This window comes from Limulus polyphemus, unplaced genomic scaffold (assembly GCF_000517525.1).
Source record: "Limulus polyphemus unplaced genomic scaffold, Limulus_polyphemus-2.1.2 Scaffold1595, whole genome shotgun sequence".
Lineage (NCBI taxonomy): Eukaryota > Metazoa > Arthropoda > Merostomata > Xiphosura > Limulidae > Limulus > Limulus polyphemus.
Genome location: NW_013667205.1, coordinates 1 through 21,214, shown reverse-complemented (window position 1 = coordinate 21,214; position 21,214 = coordinate 1). Strand labels below are relative to the sequence as shown.

The 21,214-nt window shown below is 34.8% G+C and overlaps 1 protein-coding gene across 1 annotated transcript; it reads right to left on the bottom strand.

The window, feature by feature from the left end:
- Positions 1–7,219: 7,219 nt before the first annotated feature.
- LOC106464237 lies at positions 7,220–21,000 on the bottom strand. Its single transcript, XM_013924366.2, has 4 exons — positions 20,829–21,000; positions 17,850–18,000; positions 15,256–15,411; positions 7,220–9,912 (listed from the first exon to the last, which is right to left on the bottom strand). The coding sequence occupies exons 3-4, from the start codon at positions 15,263–15,265 to the stop codon at positions 7,718–7,720; spliced, it is 2,205 nt and encodes a 734-aa protein (XP_013779820.2). The 5' UTR covers positions 15,266–15,411; positions 17,850–18,000; positions 20,829–21,000; the 3' UTR covers positions 7,220–7,717.
- Positions 21,001–21,214: the final 214 nt, after the last annotated feature.

The following is a 21,214-nucleotide window of genomic DNA, read 5'->3' as shown; positions in this document are numbered from 1 at the left end:
GTACATTATCCAGGTCAGCAGCATGGGAATGTCATTGGGTTATCTCATTCATTTGTTGAATGTCCATTTCTGGCCACTATACCACAGTAAAAAAAACATTGATGACAAACCATACAAGCATTGTGGATGAACATCACATGTAGCTAATCAGGACTTGATAAATATCAAATGAATTACCAGCTTGGGTGCATCTTGCCAAACAGCAAGATAACGTGTTGAATGCAGTACCGATACACATACCTAGCACTTGTATAGTCAGTTAAGAGTGGAAGATGGTATTGTAGACCATTGTTATGGACCAAAGAAATGTGATAGCCAACCTATGATGCAGCTAGTCATCACCTGAACTTTAACTCTTTTTAAACCTAAGTGGATGCTGCAAGCATCTGGCTGAAAATACCGATTGTACTACCCAAGCATCCGTCAACATTTATGACTCTTTGGCTGAAAACTAATCCAAACCATGTCATTATCCACAAAATTAAGAAAATTGAAATTTTATAAGGTGTGGTGATAATTATTAGGAAATCATGAAAATAATACTGGCAAAACGTGCAAAAAATTAACTGGTTTAGAAAGTTAAGATAGATCTTCAGATATGTAATAGATCACCACTGCATATGTGTAGAAACAGTTTTTCTAGATGCATTTGTATAAAGATATTGAGAAAAAGAAAAATCAGTTGTGAAACTATGACAGAAAGTTTTATTCTCGATAATTCCCTGATTATTTCTGGAATGTGCTGGTCATAAAAATCTTCCCTGCAAGATTTCCTTAAAAATTATTTTCATGATCCCACTTTTAACAAAACGCAATACCTACTTTCATTACAGTCATAAGGTTCTTGTTGACCATAATGACAAGTTGACAACGGCACCTGTAGGACTGATCTTTACATCTCTCATCATCTTTGAAGAGAGGGTGATCAGATTTCCAAACCCAAAACAGCCCAGCCATTGCCCCTAATTTCAAAATAGTTCTTTTGCTTTTTTTTTTTTGCCAGTGTGATTCTTAATGTCTGACCTGCAACCGTGTGCTCTCAAAAAAAAATAGAAGTTGCTTTCAAAGACATCTGAAAAAAACACTCTTCACCACACACACACAGACAGAACTTTTGAAAGAGTTTAGCAAGACAGTACGTGTTACGACAATGAGGAAGTCAACTAGGCCTAACTTAATGTGATTGAAAGTTTGATGTCTTTACCATAAAACCGAGACATTTTTTGCATCCCAAGAAAAGTTCTCAGGACACTGGGATAAACTAACAAAAAAATTGGATGTCTGGTCACCCTAAGGTTGTGTTAAAGTTTAAAAAATGTCTACCATGAACATATGGGTAATCAAGGATTATGTACGAGGTAAAACATCACATGTACACATTGATTAAAACTTTTCAGGGACAGCTATTCAAAAAAAACAAAGTCTTACCTTATTAATATACATATATATTCCACTGAGGCTTGGAAGCTTACTAAAACTTAATTCTGACAGTCGTTATTCATGAAAACCTAGTTGTACTTTAAGCCTAGTTGACTAGGCCCTTCCAACAGGATTGTCATCAGATTACCCGTAGTCTTCTGTGACGGAGACCACTTGTAAATAACACAAGTGAAAAACCTGGGTAGACATCGGTATGTTTCACAAGTAGTCTACAAAGTTTTGGCAGCTGCAACTCCAAAGTATGAATTTCACAACGTAATGTTGCTCCTTCTGTATATGTTTCATAAAAATCAGCACATTATATCTAAAACCTAAATTCTGTACTGTCTTCTCTGGAGAACTTGCTGGTGTTCAAAAAAATTTAAAGACTGGGGAAACAGTCACACAAGTTATAAACCTAGTCAAGACAAGAATGTAAAAATATGATACACTGTTTACTTTGGGAAAAAATATCGTTTACAAGTCGAATATATTTTTTGTAATATATGCAAAATTTAACATTATCTTTTTCAAGGAAACGTTAACTATTGAAGTCCTAGTATAATACCCCATGATTCTACAAGTGAAATGGCTAAGGTTTTGGTTAACTTACCACATTGTTTATAGAAAGTGTATCTCCTTCCTTTAACTTGTCTTAATAATTCTAACACTTTAAAAAAAAACATTCTCATCAGTGATCTTGATGGATTTAAAATCCACAGAAAAATATATGCATTTTAAAATCATTGCTTATGTAACTCATGGTTATCACTAATGTACCGATTCAGGTCACTCAGGTTAAAACAACAAAGTGTGGCATTCTGGGAGGATTTGTTCTTTTTTACTAGTTACCAGTGGCATCAAAAGCAACTAATTTTTGGAGGGTTTAACTACAAAAGACAAGTGTTTTATAAAAGTATGTGAATGCAGGTTACAGTAAAGGAGGCTTTATACAGTTTTCATGACTTGTTTTATATCATCATGAAATAGCCATCATCGCCGATTTCCCATGATAGGTCGATGACATCTGTCTGATGACTTGTTTTATATCATCATGAAATAGCCATCATTGCCGATTTCCCATGATAGGTTGATGACATCTTTCTGATGATTTGTTTGATATCAGTTTACAATAGGGGTCACCACTGATTTTCTACAACAGGTTTCTTATGAAATGTTGGAGTTGATGTATTTTCGTATCGTATACTGTAGTTTTCATTACCCAGAAATATGGAATTTTTGTGAATTTAACATTAGACATTAAAAGTTTTCATTCAATCTTAATTCACATTTTTTTTTATATACTTTACTGAAGCTTCCCTTTTCTCTCATGGCACAAATTGAAGTAAAGTTCCCAAAACAGAAACTTGTATGTTGAATACAAACTAGAATGAGCTGAAATATCACTTAACTACATCACTAACCACTTAATGTCCCTAGAAGTTTAAATGAACACAAATAATTACAAACATAAAAATCAGTTGATAAACTAGTACATGTAAGTAATGTCATGCTAACTGATGTGAAACTAAGAATCTATAAGAAAAACTAACTTATTTACAAATTAAACAGCTTAAGTGAGCTGTTTGAATTATTGAACTGAAGAGGAACTCGAAAGGCTAAATTATATTGAATTTCATTATATGTCAGAACTTTGATCTGCCCAAAAACACAGACAGACTTGAACCAAAATGTGTATTTTCAAAAACTTTTCATTCATGGTTTTACAGATATGACTCCAATTCTAATTTTACTAAGTGTATCTACACAAAATGTGGAAACTTTCAGTAAAATGTACAAGCTTGTTGTGCATAGAAAATCAAATGTGTCACAAAAAAGTGTATTCAAGTTACGTCTGTGAATTGATGACATCAGTCTGACAAGTTGGTGTGCAAGGTGAAGAAGAAAACTACTTTTGTCAATTCTATAGTTTGTACATTGCATTTATCTCCAAGATTCACATCTACATTTTTTTTTTAGTATCCTTGTATAATGTATCTGGTATTTACTCTACTGTGAACTTTGATAAATTAGCAACGTAGGGTAAAATGAAAAGTTAACAACTCTGACATGAAATATACAATACTACATTGAATGACACGCTGTAAAAATTCATAGCATGTCCACTTTAACCCCCACCTGCATATACTGGGTCAAATCCAAATCCTGGTCAGTTTTTTTGTAAATCTTTTACCCTACAGAGAATATTCATTATCCTGATTTATATATTATTATTTTTAACTCGTGTTTCATAATTACTAGAATACCAACAAAGTCAAATTATATGCTTGCTGTAACTTAAGTTAAATAATAAAAATATTGCACCACAAGATTTAAAATTACAATAAAAATTCATTACATTTCTATACACCAGGACAGAAAATAAATCCTTCTGCCTAGTATGTTTGTTTATTGTTAAGCACAAAGCTACATAATAGGCTATCTGTGCTCTGCTCACCATGAGTATCAAAACCTAACTTTTAGCATTATAAGCCCTCCGACTTACTGCTGAACAACTGGGGTGCTACCTAGTATGAAAAAAAACGGCTATTAAATCAACATTAATCTGTATACACAATCTTTTCACTACAAAATTAAGTTATGTGAGTAAATTTTATTTTTTAATTTTAGTTAAATTGAAATAAAAAATGAGTATTAGTAGTGACTGATGCTTAGCCATTTAATTAATGGAAATCAACTGTCAATTCAAAATTTAACCCTTCTATTTCAAATTTTCAGGACATCGGCCAGTCTATGGTGCTTAGTTCACTTTAAATAAGAAGAGTCAAGTTATGTTATCCTCAAAATTCTAAAAACTATATAACCAGGGTTTGGTTTATTTTAAAATTTGGAAAACCTGCTTTACTTGCTTCATTTGATAATCTAATAATGAGTGAATTACTAAAAGGTACCATTTATTAAATAGGTTCCACTGAACTGAAGTTTCAATCAACACTGGCTTTAAGCCTATTAATAAGCATCTCTGATATTCATCCTACAAGTGGCATATTTTATTGAATATAAAAAGAAACAAATGCACTAAAACTTTTTACCCCAAAGTTTTCTGTTTGAATGACAATCTATTTAGCAGGTTTGTTAAGCCTACTCTTCAGAATTCTAGAACATTCTAAGGATCAACAGAACACTGAACATGCTCCCATACAACAGTTAAGATTATGTTTTAAACTATAGTGTGAGGAAATTTCTCATTACACTAAATAATTATGACATTATTTAAACCTTGAAAGTTAAAATTTGGCATGGAACATAAACTTTGACAGCATTTTGTTTCAAAAATACAATTTGCTTTAATAATTACTACTTCCTTCATGTCTTCAACGATACAATACAACTTTCATTTCGTTTTTTGCAGGAAGTGACATCACAGGTGACATACCAAGTATAATCACACAAGACATTTCTTGTTATTATTGATCTCCAAACAATAAAAAAAATAATAGGATGTCAACCCTCAATGATTTTCAATATAAAGGATTTTTCCAAAATAATACGAACGACAAAATATTCATTTAGTCCTATTTTATATTTGGTAACTTGTCACATTATTATTTCATCAGTAGACCAGAGGTGTAGCCAGGAAAGGGAGTATACATTCTCTTATATATTTTGTAAAAAACATTTATCTTTCATATAAATCAATTAAACTCTTTCTATAGAAGAAAGGGTCCACATTTTTTACAAAAAAAAAAGACATCCCACTCTGTAGTGCTGACTATGATATTGTGGTAGACATTAGTAGCATCTGCTTTACAAGATTCCTCACCAAAGAGAAATATAAAGCTGTAGATGGGAAAGATTTAATGAGCTGCTGTAACATATGAATGGGTGCTAAAATTTTACAGCTAGTCACAGATACATATCAACGATGATTCAAAGCCTGGTAAATTCAACTCTGCTGTAATCGATGAAAACATTTTAAAACAGATACTTCAACTCAATCTTTGTTTTTAGGTATGCAAGGAGCCTCTTTACAAATAGACTAAAATTGTACAGCTAGTCACAGATACATATCAATGATGATTCAAAGCCTGGTAAATTCAACTCTGCTGTAATCGATGAAAACATTTTAAAACGAATACTTCAACTCAATCTTTGTTTTTAGGTATGCAAGGAGCCTCTTTACAAATAGACTAAAATTTCACAGCTAGCCAGACATACATATCAATGATGATTCAAAGCCTGGTAAGTCCAACTCTGCTGTAATCGATGAAAACATTTTAAAATGGAACATTTTAAAACGGATACTTCAACTCAATCTTTGTTTTTAGGTATGCAAGGAGCCTCTTCACAAATAGACGTCAGCAGTGTTATGGGTCGGGCAATTTGAAATGGTGATAATTCATTACAACTATAATAGTTTTTCATTTCAACAGTAATCACATGAAGCAACATCAGCACACTGAACTACTGGTACACATTAGGACTTTTCTCACTCTCCACATTGTTTTTCCTACATTTACTACCCATGAAATTAAAAATACATAATGTAACGAGTGAATACCTCTTGATCCCAGGCTTATTTTTTGGTACAGTCTTGCAAGGTGGTGTGAATCAGTAACCTTCATTTTTGTTACCTATGTTGAGGCTGACGGGTCATACGAGGTCAAATGTTAAAAAAAATGGCATATTTGGCTATAGCACAAAGAGCTTTCTAAAATTAGTTTATGTTTACCGAAGCATTAAAAATAAAGTTACTGGTACTTTTATACCATTCTTCCTATGTGGGAGCCATTGGGTCAAATACTTGAAACCTGATAGTCTTATATCTTTATGGCACTAACATACTAGCCAATTTTCATCACAATTGGTAGAAGTCGGGTCAGAAACCTTCCTGAAGTGACTAATTTGACATGGACTAACCCTAATATAGGGTATTTATATTTTAATATATTAAAATTCAAAGTTGTTTCAATAATTACAGCATTCAAATGTATTCTTTTCAAATTTTGTAGAATTCTGACCTTTACCTTTTAGAGTTGTTCCTAAAGTGTAGCTACCATATCATGTGAGAGGAAAGGGGATACGTGTAGTAGGTCTATCCACAAACTTCATTAAATAAATCCTTAGAAAATGAGAAATTTTTACCTTAACTTACATTAACGGATATATCTCGAATTAAACCTGCAATGTTTTTTAACAGTTGCTCACCTTTTTAAAACAGTCCATACTGTTCTACTTCATCAAATAAAAAATGTCATGTTGTTAGTTAATACTGTTATATATATCCGTATATTTTATCTGCATACATTATTTTTTAAATACAATACATGCATAATGAGAGAAAGAGAATACAGAACATACTGAAAGGAAAAAATCAAATTCAGTGAGTCATTATTCATGGAGCTTCGTTTTCTTAGAATGTTGAAAAGTATGGTTTGATAACTTTTATATTAGATAAAGGACTTCTAGTGTTTGTGAACACTACACTAACTTTAACACTGCACCTCTCATGTCTGTGTAGACTACATTAACATTTACAACAGAATATTTTTATAAATTCTATCATGGCAGAAAATCAAACAACAAGTAGTCAAATGCGAGTGTTAAAATAAAATTGACCTACAGCCCAGATCACTTAATGAATGTACAGCGCCACCTCATGGATCAAACTACAGCTATATATAAATCTCAGCTAAACACACAAGCCAAGGAAAGGGAAGTAATGGTCTCAAAATTTTGTTATCTAGTAAACTTTGAAGACTCCGATTATTTCTGCTAATATTTTAAAAACACATTAACAAATAAAAATATTCCTTAAATGCAGAAAAAACACATCACGATAGATGGTACACTTTTTTATTGAACTTTTAACATAAGCACAAAAAGTTTGAGGGACTGTAGCAATATTTACATGTCAACAGAGAGAACTAGTGCCACATAAAACAACAGTATTTTTACCCTGAAATACACACACATATGCCAAAATATTTACTGTCGGTGAAATAGAACATCAGTACAAATTGATTTTGAAACCTGTGATTAAAACCAAGCTCTTCATGTAATTAGTACAATCATGCTTGTTGAACTGAAGCATCTAAATGCAAATGAGATAAGATATCTAAAAGAAATCTACAGTTTGCAATCAAATCATGCATTACTTTAATCAAAATGAGATGTCAACAAATCTAATGTTTGAAAATGTCTAAATGTACATATTATCCATTGTATGAGAGGTCTTGACACAAGGCCACTGTAACATTAACGATAAAAACTCTTCATGAAATAATATACTTTTTTGTTGTTGCACAAACTGAAAAATTTAAGCATTTTCATTAACTCAGTAAGGATAAAATTGATGTCTTCTGTCTCTCATTAAAGGAGAATACCTTTTTGGAGGAGGTGATCCATAATAATGTGAAACTTCTCTTGCTTCCCACCCAGGCCTCTCAACATAACTATTGTGATGATAATGTGGCCTCCTTGCATAATAATCATTGTGTGCATGATATCTGTCTTTATGGTCATAATAGTCTTGTCTGTATTCATAGCGTTCCACTGCTCCTGGTGGTATCACCACAGGTTCCTCCTCCCACCTCGGTCTGTCAATAACATTTCCACGATCTTGACGATAGGACTGGATGGTCTGAATTCTTGATCCCGATTCATAATTACCAGAACTGGTTTCCAGAGCTGGAACATTATCATAATTATGTTGTAATGGTCTTCTTGAGTAAAGAGTTGGAATTGAGGATGTCTGTTGCCGATCATCACTGTCAAAGTAATGGTCATCTCTCATATAATCCTCTCTTTGAGTAGCTACGTCTGGTTGTTTCGGATCAACACTGCCTAACGACGGTCGTTCTCCTTCGGTGTAGTCTCTATGTGTATACTTGTCTTCCTCTGTAGACACACTAATCAGTGGTTTAACAGTCTGTATTCTGGAAACTGAATACAGCTCATCATGAACATGAGACATATCACGTTGTTCAGTCGTGGTTGTTGAATGTACAGTTTCAACAATGGGAATTGGGGATGATGTTTGCAGTTCTTTCTTATCAGTTTTTCCTGGCAGGTTGTTTTGAATACCACCTTCAAGAAAAGCACTCGAAAGGGTTTTCAAAATATCTCCAACTGAAGTTGCTGCACTGATTTTATCAGTTAGGCTACTGATTGTTTTACTCTCAGGAGAAGTGACAACACTTTTCTCCACAGTTTTGTTAGCCGAGACATTATGGTCCGTTTTATCATGTGGACTGAAAGAACCTCTGTCCACACTTTCCTGGGTACTGTGTAATGACACAACACTTGACAACTTAGAAGTGAATGAATTCTGTGGATCATGTCTAACCTCTACCAGGCCAGCTTTAGATTTTGGACTATTGCAAACACTTTCATCAAGGCAAACAGGTTTAATTTTATTTATGCCAAACTCTGCAGACATGTTTGGTTCCTGTTCTACCTTTCTGCCAGAGTTTATTGATGACTGGCTATATATGCTGTTTTTGTCTTTAGCATATGATGTTCCAAATTCTTCCTTTGCACTGGAATATTCCAGAAGCTGTTGAGGTGTTTTTTCATCATTCTGTCCCCCACACACTTTCTGTGAAACAGGTGCAGCACTTTCGTCATCACTTTCATCAAGATCCATGTCTTGTGGCTCCAGATCCTCCACGGATGGACCAATCTCCATCTTAACACCAGTTTTATCCTGTGAAGAAAGAGGTAAAGTAGAAAGGTCACTTTTTCTCTGATCCTTCAACACATCACTAGTTCTTGGAGCGTATGGAAAAACTAAACTGTCGCCCATTGTACGTTGTTGTGAGTTCAACAATGTGCTGTTTCCCATATGACTCAAGGATATATTCTGAAAGAAGTCTGTTACTGAAGGTCCTTTACTTTCTTGAATGCATTCTTTAATGTCATCATTAGCATATCTTGAGCTATCTGAATGGTCACGTCTTTGCTTCTGTGACAACCAATTATTAGATTTATAGCTCACTGTAGTAGATGGAAGAGTTTGACTGTTTTTAGTGTTACTTCTAGAATCTATAAACCAAGTGTTACTTGTAGCCAGGCCTGGAAAATCAGGAACCGTATGCTTTTGATCAGCTAAAGCTTTAAAGAATTTATCAGCTGAGTCCACATGATAGTTCCCTACAGGTTGTTTCATTGAAATTGAGCTACTCTCTCCTTCATCTTGAACTGGTGTTTCCCGACCACTTCCTTCATCTTTCAGTGGTGTTCCTGACCCTGTATCTGGGGCTTCATGAGCTGAAGATCCTCCACTGGCCGGGTCAAAACTTTGAGGTGGTGGAGAATTAGTACTGGAGCTCCCATAAAAAGGAGTTGAAAACCCTCTCTTCTCCTGTGACCCAAAAATAGTATTCTGTATGATGTTAGAAAGGTTAGATAGCCGACTTTCTAAGCTACTATGACTAATTTTAGGGTCTGGGTAGGTAGGTTCTGTAGTAGTGCTTTGCGAGGCTGATGAGTCAGATTTCAAAGTCCCCAGTAGTGATATCATTTCTGATCCTAAGCACATAAAATAAGAAATAAAACAGTGATATCGAAATGTAAACAATCATACATAAACAATCAAATAACACTACCACATTGGCTGACAATTTTCCATAATTCAAATTACAAAAGTAATCGTATTTACACTTGTGTTCTACCCAGAAAAATCACAACATAACCCGACTTTTATCCCAGTAGCCTTACAACAAAATTACTATATTAACTGTCATTTAATTTTCTAATTTCTTTGACCAATTTACCAAGCAATCTAATGCCTAATGACTAAAATTTCCTTAATCAAATTACTACAGTTATTGCTTTTTTATTTATCAATGTACACTCTCCAAGAACTGTTGCAACTACCACATCCTTCTCCAAATCATCTCAATCAAATTACCAAATAATGTATCCTCTTTTTTATGATCTTACAAATTAAATTCCACATTAATTGCAATTAAGCATCGAGAACTTCACAGGTTACCGCATATATGGTCTTTTATCTTATTGCATTCACAAACAAGTTACCACATGAACTGCCTGTTACAGGCTCGGGTTGAATTGAACCCAAACTGATCTTTATAATTTCCTTGCTATAACTTCTAACATGTTTTGTGTAGCTTCACAAGCTTTCAATAAACATTACGAGTCTTTTTTACACAAAAATCATAATGTTTATTCAAGTATTCTCACTAAAAATGTCTCCATGAACATATGGAGTCAAAGTGTTGACTGCTCCAAGTGTAAATTGATTTTCATTTTAAGGTTATAAAAACTTTTTTTTTTCTGAAAATTGTCATTTGCATAATCTCTAAAACCTCCTAAATAAAATTAAAATGTTTTTTTTGTCTGTTATTTTCTCTACCTAACTTTTTTTTCTTTCTATAATGGCTTCAAATTGTAACAGTAAACTAAATTTGTTTATCTTTAACAACTTAAAACTCATAACAGTATACACCTGTTTCTACTTGAATTCTATTGTTTCATTGCCCTTGGAACTGTGTCTGACTAATAGTCCCACCACACAAGTTATAAATCACTCAGAGAATGAGAAATTTGCAGTGGGGAGATCCAGATAAATTCCCAGACCTCATCAGTTGCTTGCCGTATTGGAGACAGAGCAATGAGTAACAACATAAACCTATGTTGAAAAGCCAGCAAGCACGAGCCAGGGAAGCAGGCAGAGCACTCACTGATGCTGGCTTTTTCCATGATAGTCCATGGAATAGGTACAGTCTGGATCAGACAGTCGACAGATATCAAAATATACCATGAGGATACCACAAGTAGTCTTGCAGAACATCCCATTTCAACACTGGCCTTTGCATAAAGCCAAGGTTGATGATACAAGCAGTTTTTGTTATCCTGGCTCGATGCCAAATTTTGGGAAGTGTACCCTGGGAGGCAATACCAGTCACCTGGTAGGATCCTTTGTATCAAAGCTGTGAAAAAAAGGTGAATGTACTCACCTGACTAAGGATGAGGAGTAAACTGGAGAAGAGTGAATGAAGGCAGGTGGTAGCCCACATGACATGAGACAGCCAGATGGTGAAGATAGTGGGTGACAAAGGTGCGAGATGTAGTCCACATGGCAGTCCAGAGGATCTCATCAAGTGGCCATCAGAAAGGAGAGGCGAGGGAATGGGTGAGGTGATGTATTTGATGAGAAGAAATATGAAAAAGTCTGTGGGAATTGACCCTCAATGAAGAGTAGACCAAACACAGCAGTTGGTAAACCCAGCCTTAAGGGTAGATGTAGACGGAGAAGAAGAATCCCAGAGAAGAAACAAGCAAAGCTGCACCCCATCCTGAGAGGGAAGCAATGGTGAAGAGGCACACCTATAGTAGTATAAGTGCAGTCCAGCCCACCAAGAAAGGTCTATGAGCAGAGGAGAGGACAGGAGAACCATGGAATCCAAAAGTTCCCATGAATGGTTCCACTGGTTGCACAAAACCACTGAAGGAGGTGCATTGGCATGGCCCAATGGAATAAGCAGTCCCAGGATAGCCATGGTCCCCAAAATTGATAGAACCTCATGAGCAGTATGAGTAGGAGAGGTTCACATCCTGGGGACAGAATGTTCCAGAGGAAGCAGTTGAAAAACATACCCAGGTGAACAAGGTACTGGGTGGGATTAAGAAAGGATTTGGAAGTTAGGACAAGCCACTTTAAATGAGCAGCTTCCCACAGAAGAAGAGGGGTATGCAGGTAAGACTCCTTCCACAAATGTGACAGAAGAAGCCAATCATCCATGTATTAAATAAATCATAGACTAAGTCTGAGCAGATGGCATGTGAAGGCCCTGATGACTGTTGAAAACATAGATGGCCAATGCAATGTCAAACAGAAAAGTCCTGAACTTGAAAATATGATCCCAATGAACAAATCAAAGGAAATGTCTCAAAGACTCTGGGATGGGAATATAAAGGAACACATCCGAGACATCAACCTTGGTCATCCACAGTCCGGGTGAAAAGTACCAGTGGAGGGAATAGAAATTTTCCATATAAAAATGAAAGATGACTATGTAGTGAATGAGAGAAGATACGGTCATTAACCAGCCGCCAATCTCAGGTCTTCTGGAAGACCACGAAGAGCTGAGAGCAAATCCTAGACATGAGTTTGTGCATCCTCTCTATGATCTGTTTGTGCAAGAGATCTGGCACCGCATCTTCCAGATGTTGAAGGTAGATGGGATGGGATCTGAGGGATGAGGGAAGTGAACTGTGTGTAGGCTGAGAGGCAGAGGGGAGGAGAAGTGGTGGGAAAAGCCATGAAAGAGGACAAGTGTGACTCATCTGTCTGAGGATGGGTGTTCCCAAAGATGTGCATATCACAGCAGATGAGCAACTACGAGGTCCAAATCCACAAGGTAGTCACCAACAAGCCTGGAAAGACTGACATCAGTCCAAAGACTGTTAAGTAGAAGGATAAGGACAGGAAGAGGGGAAGGAACTATAGGAAGCAGGAGGACTAAGACAAGACAAAGGAGTGGAATGTGGGGGTTGGGACAAGTGAGTAGCCAAGGAAGTTAGTGAGGATTGATTCCAAGCAGCCTCCACCCATGATTCATTTGGATCAGGAATACCACCAAAAACAGAAGGGTGAAGAAATGGGCGAGGTGGTGGCTCCTTAAAAATGAGAAGGGAAGACAGACACTGGAAAGAAAGGTATCCCTACCCAACAAGTCCCAATGACAAATGATCCAAATGAGTAGTACAAGCCATGCTGGAAAGGAAAAGGGAACAGGAATTGTCAGTGAAGTCATCTGAGGCTCAGTGAAGTGGCTCTGACATGAGGTGCATGGAGTAAAGGTAACAACACACAGAAAGGACAATTAGGTGAAGGCAAGAGAATTGAGCAGTGGAGAGTGAAACTGACCCCAGTGGGTCTCCCCCCAAACAGGTAAAAGATACTCCAAGGTCTGTGACTCCAAAAAGGGGAAGTTTGAATGACTATAGTCCAGGACAAAGGGATCTGAAAGGGAAGTAGCTGAACACCAATATCAGGTGAATGGGAAAAAATAGAAAACTCATTAGAGTGAGGGTTGTGAAAGAGGAATGGAAAGTATCATAAGACACAGGAACGAGAGATACTACAGAACATATCTGAGAGATAAGGTCCCAATAACATGAGAAAGTCTGAACATTTTCCTCAACAGGGAGAGAGGTTCCTAAACAACAACCAGAAGGAGAAATTATGTAGTGAGTTTTCTTTCTCATCATATTCCTTCTCAGAATGAGGGAAAGGCACGTCATACGAATGGATGGATACTGAAACTTCCAGCTGCATAGGAAACCCACTATCCTATGCACAGTGGCCATCACATCATCCACATTTAATGTGCCTCCAGTACCCAAGTTAGAAATTTGACTAGTGTGAGGATATTCCTCACTCCCTCCAGATGTTGAAACAACATGAACTTGAGAGTTCATAGTTGGAATAAATAAAGGAAACAAAGTTCCTTTATCAGACTCCAAGTCTCTGAAAGTTAGGAGCAAAAACTAACACATCTAAGTCATGCAGTACTAAGGAAACAGATTGAAGATCACAAGTACAAAAGCATGGAAGGAGGTTGTGTCACCCTCCTATTGGTGGAGTGTTTTTGCTGCATAATACAGTACACCACCAATTTTCTGGCAACCGATGGTCCAGCACCTCCTTTAATCCGAACAAAATTATAAAAGTGCACTTGAAATTCCCGTGACTGCCAGACTACTTCACTGGACGGCCACAGATGGCATTGTGTGTGGTGTGCACTCTTTTGGGACGGGCTACTTACATTTTAAGTAGGTACATCACTCTTGTGAAAATTTTCTTATAAATATTAAACTAGTGAGTACAAGAAGTGTAATTTTTCTCATCTCTGTTCAGGTGGTATGAGAAGAAAAGATGAAATGTAACAAAGAACAGGATGTTCTTATCATATTTCACTAATGTATAGCCCGTCAAAAACGACAGGTTAAGTACTACCAACCCCACCCTCATAGTATACCCTAACCTCACATTTCATAGCTAACTGAAATAAATAAAATTTGGCAAAAACAAAGAGGCAGAAAAGTGCAGTCGAGGCAGTCAAACATCGGTAAATTCCTTTGTGAACCAATCAAAATTAAGATCATTCATGAAATTAATTCATGGTGTATTCATAAAATAATTATTGGCAAAAATCAGTTAGATTGACAACTTCTAATATACAGAAAAGCCAGTGCATTTTGTTAATTTAGTCTCCATTGATTAAAGAGGATTATTTTTTATTAAAAATGTTGGTGATATAACAGAAAATAGTTTAATTCAGAAACGATTTAATTTTAAAACTAAATCGATTTTTTTTACTTTCATGATAAATTTACTGCACTTGGCTCTAGGCTAGGTTTCATGGCACCCATCCCCATCACTAAAATTGTAATGGGCAGATATTAATCAAACTATTCTATCTGGATAAATATATTTTAGATTTTATGACTCCTCCTATTTCGAGAAATCAAGCGTGACGTGACATACACAGGCTTTTATATGGGTTAGATAGCTCTAAAGAACTACAGTAGCTAATTTTACAGACTTGCATTTTGCCACAATAACTAATAAATTATGAACCCCCATTATCTATTTTTAAAGAAACTGGGGTCCTTGTATGTTATGGGTTACCTAATAACATAAGCCACACAGAGAAATGTAAGCAAAAGTAGCATGAATTTGAAAATTTTTTTCCCATTAATTACGGTTGGAAAAGTGATTTAAGTTTTTTTTTCTTTCCACTCAGTGTTGGAATAAGTAAAACTCCCAATGGTAGTATCTAAAATAAAAACAACTCAATAACGTAACGGTTAGTAACACAAATTTGTCTTGTAGAAACTAACCTTTTGACATAAAACTGCTTAACCCTGTAGCTTCCAGTGGTAAATTAGCAACAGAATTTACTTCCGAATTCAATGGAGACAAAGCTGGAACAACAGGAGAATTTTCTGGAGAGGGAGCTGATCCAATAGAAGCAGGTTCTTCAAGTTCTGCATTACCTACATGTTAAACAGTATTTATTAGTTGCATCATAGCGACAAATGCCACGAAGACAAAGAAACAAACTCACGAACAGCCAGATACTTTACCTTTTTCATCTATTATCTAATATCACATTGACTTGAAAACTAGTATTACTAACCATATCAATTTGTTTTAAACAAGAGTCTACAATCATTTTCATACAAAAAAAAATGTCAGCCACAGTGGTACCAAATGTTATTGAACAGAATATCAATGACAGTAAAAAATGAAAATAAATCTGGGGTAATAATGCTTCTACAAACTACTCGTTCCAACATTAACACTTCAATAGAGTAGAAAGCAACAAACTTCATCACCCCTAGCTGTACAGTAAAAAACACACATGTAGTCTTTAACATCAACGTCACATCACAAACAGTAGCGCTGGGTAATTTGTGGAATTTAACTGGTTAATTGATAAAATTATTAATCAATTACATTGAACTAATTAATGATTACACCATAAAATAAAATAAATTTATAGTCTTAACAATTTGATTTTGATTTTTAAATTACCTGGATTGCAGGAATAATCTAAACTACTAATAATTAGAAACCCTAATTTAGGTTACTTGATTATTTTCATAAGATACGACACTTACCAAATAAGCTGAACAATTTTTTGAGTTAATCAACAATAGTAACAAAAAATCATAATAGTTATATTTCAATTACTGGATAGTTGGAAAGACTGGCAACACTGTTTTCAACAAGTTAGTCATTTTAACAACATTAATCATAATATTTAAAATCAACTGTTTTTATGTTTTCACAGAAGTTTGATGTACAAAATACTGATTAATTTTGATCATTATTATGCAAAGCTACTTTTTTTTTCTGTCTCTAATAAGGTAATTAAACTGGGACTTTTCATGGTGTTTTTGTGTGATAAGTATAATATTATACCACTTCCTGTATGCTTGTGAGTGTTTGTATTAATATTTTACATCATTGAACTATTTATGTATGGGCTCAGGTTAGCATAATTATGCTGTTATTTAAGTGATGTTTGGTTGGATAACTGAAGTTTCTTTAACTGAAGCACTGTATTAGTTTACAATACTTAGAAACAAAAAATTCAAAAATATACAGCCTAAAAAAAATGTCACTATTAATAAATCCTAAGTTCGAGCAGTAAAGTCTAGGACTTGAGCTTCGTAGCTTATGTAATGGAAAGATTAGTTTTTCTACACATTATTCTTACTTCTAGCATGACAGAAACTTCTAATTGTGTACATCATGTAAAATTTATTTGTTAATGTACTCATTCATTATGAAATTTCCCTCACCAGTAGTACAAAATTCTGTACCTGTGGGAACTCTGTTATAGGAGGTTTAGTTCATTCAGGTGTGCCACTATATGCAACACACTATTAAGCTTGGAACAATGGATCACATAAATGATGTTGTAACATCAAAATGAATGTAACATTGAAACAGCACAACACTTTTGATATACTGCTGCAAGATCAAATCAAAATATGGATCACTGCTGAAGTCAACTTTTGTCAAGGGTCAGGTTCTCAGCCATCACACTCTCCTGACCTTAACATATGGTTATAGGGATTTCTGAACACCTCAAAGGAAATGTCTTGAGAACAAGTTTTACGTACATTGACAGTAGCCTTGAGGACCTCCACAAATTTCTCACCTACAAGCATTGTTCATAATAGGTTCTACAATGTTTAGCTATATTCTGATGACAAATCAAGAATAGAAAGGAACTTTAAAACTATTATTTTGGCCATCAACCCAAACATTACTCTTCTGTACAACTGAATATATATAAACTTAATAAATTATTTGTTGCTGTGGCAATAGTTCAAACTCTTCCTCTGATTACTAGAACTTCCTACCTTATTGTGGCAATAGTTCAAACTCTTTGTCTGATTACTAGAACTTCCTACCTTATTGTGGCAATAGTTCAAGCTCTTTGTCTGATTACTAGAACTTCCTACCTTATTGTGGCAATAGTTCAAGCTCTTCCTCTGATTACTAGAACTTCCTACCTTATTGTGGCAATAGTTCAAGCTCTTCCTCTGATTACTAGAACTTCCTACCTTATTGTAGCAATAGTTCAAACCCTTTGTCTGATTACTAGAACTTCCTACCTTATTGTAGCAATAGTTCAAGCTCTTCCTCTGATTACTAAAACTTCCTACCTTATTGTGGCGATAGTTCAAGCTCTTCCTCTGATTACTAGAACTTCCTACCTTATTGTAGCAATAGTTCAAACTCTTCCTCTGATTACTAGAACTTCCTACCTTATTGTAGTAATAGTTCAAACTCTTTGATTACTAGAACATCCTACCTTATTGTGGCAATAGTTCAAATCCTTACTCTGATTACTAGAACTTCCTACCTTGTTGTGGCAATAGTTCAAACTCTTTGTCTGATTACTAGAACTTCCTACCTTGTTGTGGCAATAGTTCAAGCTCTTCCTCCGAGTTAGTTGGTGATGGAGCATCAGGACAGGGTGATGGTATTGGACTTGGAAGAGTTGGTGTTACTTCTTCAAGTTTCTTTTTCAGAGCTTTTACCCTGTTTCCAAAATTTCTGTAAGCCTGTAGTTAGCAATGAAATATTATACTGACAGTTATTTCTATGGTATTCTTTGAAACAAACAAAATAACATAATTGTTTTTTTTTTCAATATTTATACACCACTATTCTCAGTAAACAACTTTTTATAGTTAAAAATTACTGAGATCATTACTAGTAGTAAACAATACTTCAAAAATGAATGGTATCAAGGTCCGATATCAAGTTGAGATAATAGATGCTTTTACCTTTTATTAATGAATTTTAAACCAAAAATGACAACGTTTATATAGCAGTATTAAAACTCTATGTTAGTTACAAATAAAAGTTCAAAAGCTTCCGCAATAACCTCATTAGTGCAGAAAATAAAATTCACAGTATAAGAAGTGCAAGTTATTTTGTTATTAACAGAAATATATATCTATGTAAATCTTAAGAACATATGTTGGCATGAATTTGTTTTCTACTTAAGTGAAAGGCAATTACAGGATAGCTGAGCTATACGTATCCACACTTGCAAGAACTATTATATTTCTAACAGAACCACATCAATATACCTGAACATACAACATTCTACAGATTCCATCAGGAACCAAGAAAATGTATCGTTATTAGGGAAAAAATGAATTTTTCAGCAACTAGTAAAATACTTTAAACATGTACTATAAGGTTAAGCATTCAATTTTAAACTCTACAACATTTTCCTGAGTAATTCAAATCAGCTACTGTAAGGTAATAAAGCAGCTTTGTTTTGTTATTTTCTAAAGACAGATAATATACACAAGTTAAACATGATAAATTATAACAATACATTTTCACTTAACAATGTAATAATAACTGTGCTGTAATTTAAGTATTATAATCAGGGGTAAAGTAACAGCGAGTACAGTCCACAATCAGAGTCATTCTCCGAAGGGAGGGATGGAGAAGAGTAGGAAACGGGTTAGTGGACTGACCCTACATTGGAGAAGTAATGTTGACAATTATTCCAAATTTGGGAAGTGTTTCTTCACAAAATGTGGCAAACTTGTAGTCAACAATACAAATCTGCTTTACACAAAAAATTAGATGTGTTACTAAAATTTTTATACTAAAGATTTGTCTGTGAAATGCTGAGGTCTGTCTGACTCAGACAAGTCAGAGTAATAGGTGATATTAATGTGACGAATAAAAATACTTTTGTTCATTGTACAGTTTGTGAATTACATTTGCATAACCTCTACAACTTCCTAAATACATACATAAAGTTCTTCAGGATCCCTCTAGAATATCTAGCATTTTTTTCTACTCTTACAGGCTAACATTAAGTGTTGATAACACTGACATCAAATGCATAATACTATATTGAATGGCACTCTGTACAAAGTCAGGGGATGCACATTTGGACCCCCCCCCCTCCAGTGCACACATCTTTAACTTTAGACATGCTTTTGGGAGGTTATGTAGAGGTTATTCATATGCAATTTGCAAACTGTACAATGGTTTTCAGATACGGACTATTTATTGAACATAAACCTTTAATAATGTCACGTACATTTTGTCTGTGGTACAGGACAGAGAAAGTAAACACATCTCATTTTTCATGATTCTAGCACTGCCTGGAACTTATTTCACAAATGACAATTAGTCACATTCCCTTGCAGGAAAGAGAGCTCAAAAGAGAAGGTTAACTTTTCTGTCAATGGATTATGTAATGGCTCAGGGTTCCCACATCCTTATGCTTGAGTTGTAGTGAATGAAGTGTTGAGGAATAATGTGAACAGCCTGAATTTGTGTGTTCCATACTAAAAGCCAAGTTCTTATTTGTTTAGCAGGTTTTTCTTTATTCAAACTTATACGAGACTTTCAGATTGTAGTTAAACTTTTTGAACTGAACTCCGTGTATAACTTTGCTTTTATTTTGGTTCTTTTTTCACTTTGTTTTATTTTACTTTTGGGTTTTACCTTACAGGGGGCATATACTGGATGGTGAGAGTGAACTCACTGAGATTTCACTTCTCTCTCTCTTGCCAGTCCAACTGACTCATTACACAACATGCTAGTTCATCCCACTCACTAAAGACACATTTACCCATTTTTGTGGTAATGTATTGTGATTTAGTTATGTTATTAAAAGCTGCTGTTGTGCACCTTTTGAAGAACTAATCAGATACACATACTCTGTTATTTTATTTGGTATCCTTCGAACCTCCAGCTAACGAACCCTCATTACTGTATGTGTACCAGAGAATAACTGTGTATATTTTTATCATCAATTTTCGGCTGTATTTTCATCTGAAAATAACCACAACAAAAATGGGCTAGTTCTAATATGGCACCGATCTATCGACCACAGCCAAGCCTGATTTAAAAAGACTGTTTCCAGGAATTGTATCAAAGGTTTTCCATGGCATATGCAAAAGAATTTCATTTTCAATCTCCACTCTTGAATTAAAACAAATAAAATTAAAACCAATTTAAAGAAAGGACAATCACTACTTTAATTTAAAGCTACGATGGAAAACATAAACCGTAATAAATCAAACATTAAATTTGAATACCAAAACAGATACTCAAAGTTAGCATGGTGCACTAATTAGACTTACAAGCAGCTCGGATTAGCACTATTATAAAATATTTGAAGGAAAAGATTTTAAACATGTCTTTTTTTTTGTGTGTGAACAAAAAAAGCTGATAATCAGCCAGGAACATTTTAAGTCATAAAAAACTTTCACAGCTTTGTTCGTTAACTCTTTATGAGTGGCTACAGATATTTTACCTTTGTGAACGTTTCAGTCTGTAGATATCTTTTATTTATTTTCTCTCTAACCAACTGATGAGTAAAAATCCATATATCAATAGAGAAACTTACATTAGTAACCAGCCTTGCTTCACCTCTCTGGGTTTCATAGTAGACTCCTCCCTGCTCCAGAACCAAAATTAGTTCTGTTCTTTCCTTTACTTCTTTCTCCAGTGCTCTGATATAATCTTCTAAGCATTTTACAGAGGTGTCAAAATCTCTTGAAAATTGCTGCCCATGTTTTCTGTCTGTTATAAAGTAGTAAGTAATTCTTAGGAAAAAATGATAATAGAAACTTCATGACAAAAGAAATCTTTTATCTATGTTTAAAGTATAGATTTTTTTTTCTAAATATGTTACATATAATGCAAATTTTTACCCCTTGAATTAACCCCTACACCAGACCTTCTATAACTTTTGATTATAAGTTTCATCTTGCAATAATTTTCTGAAGTGAG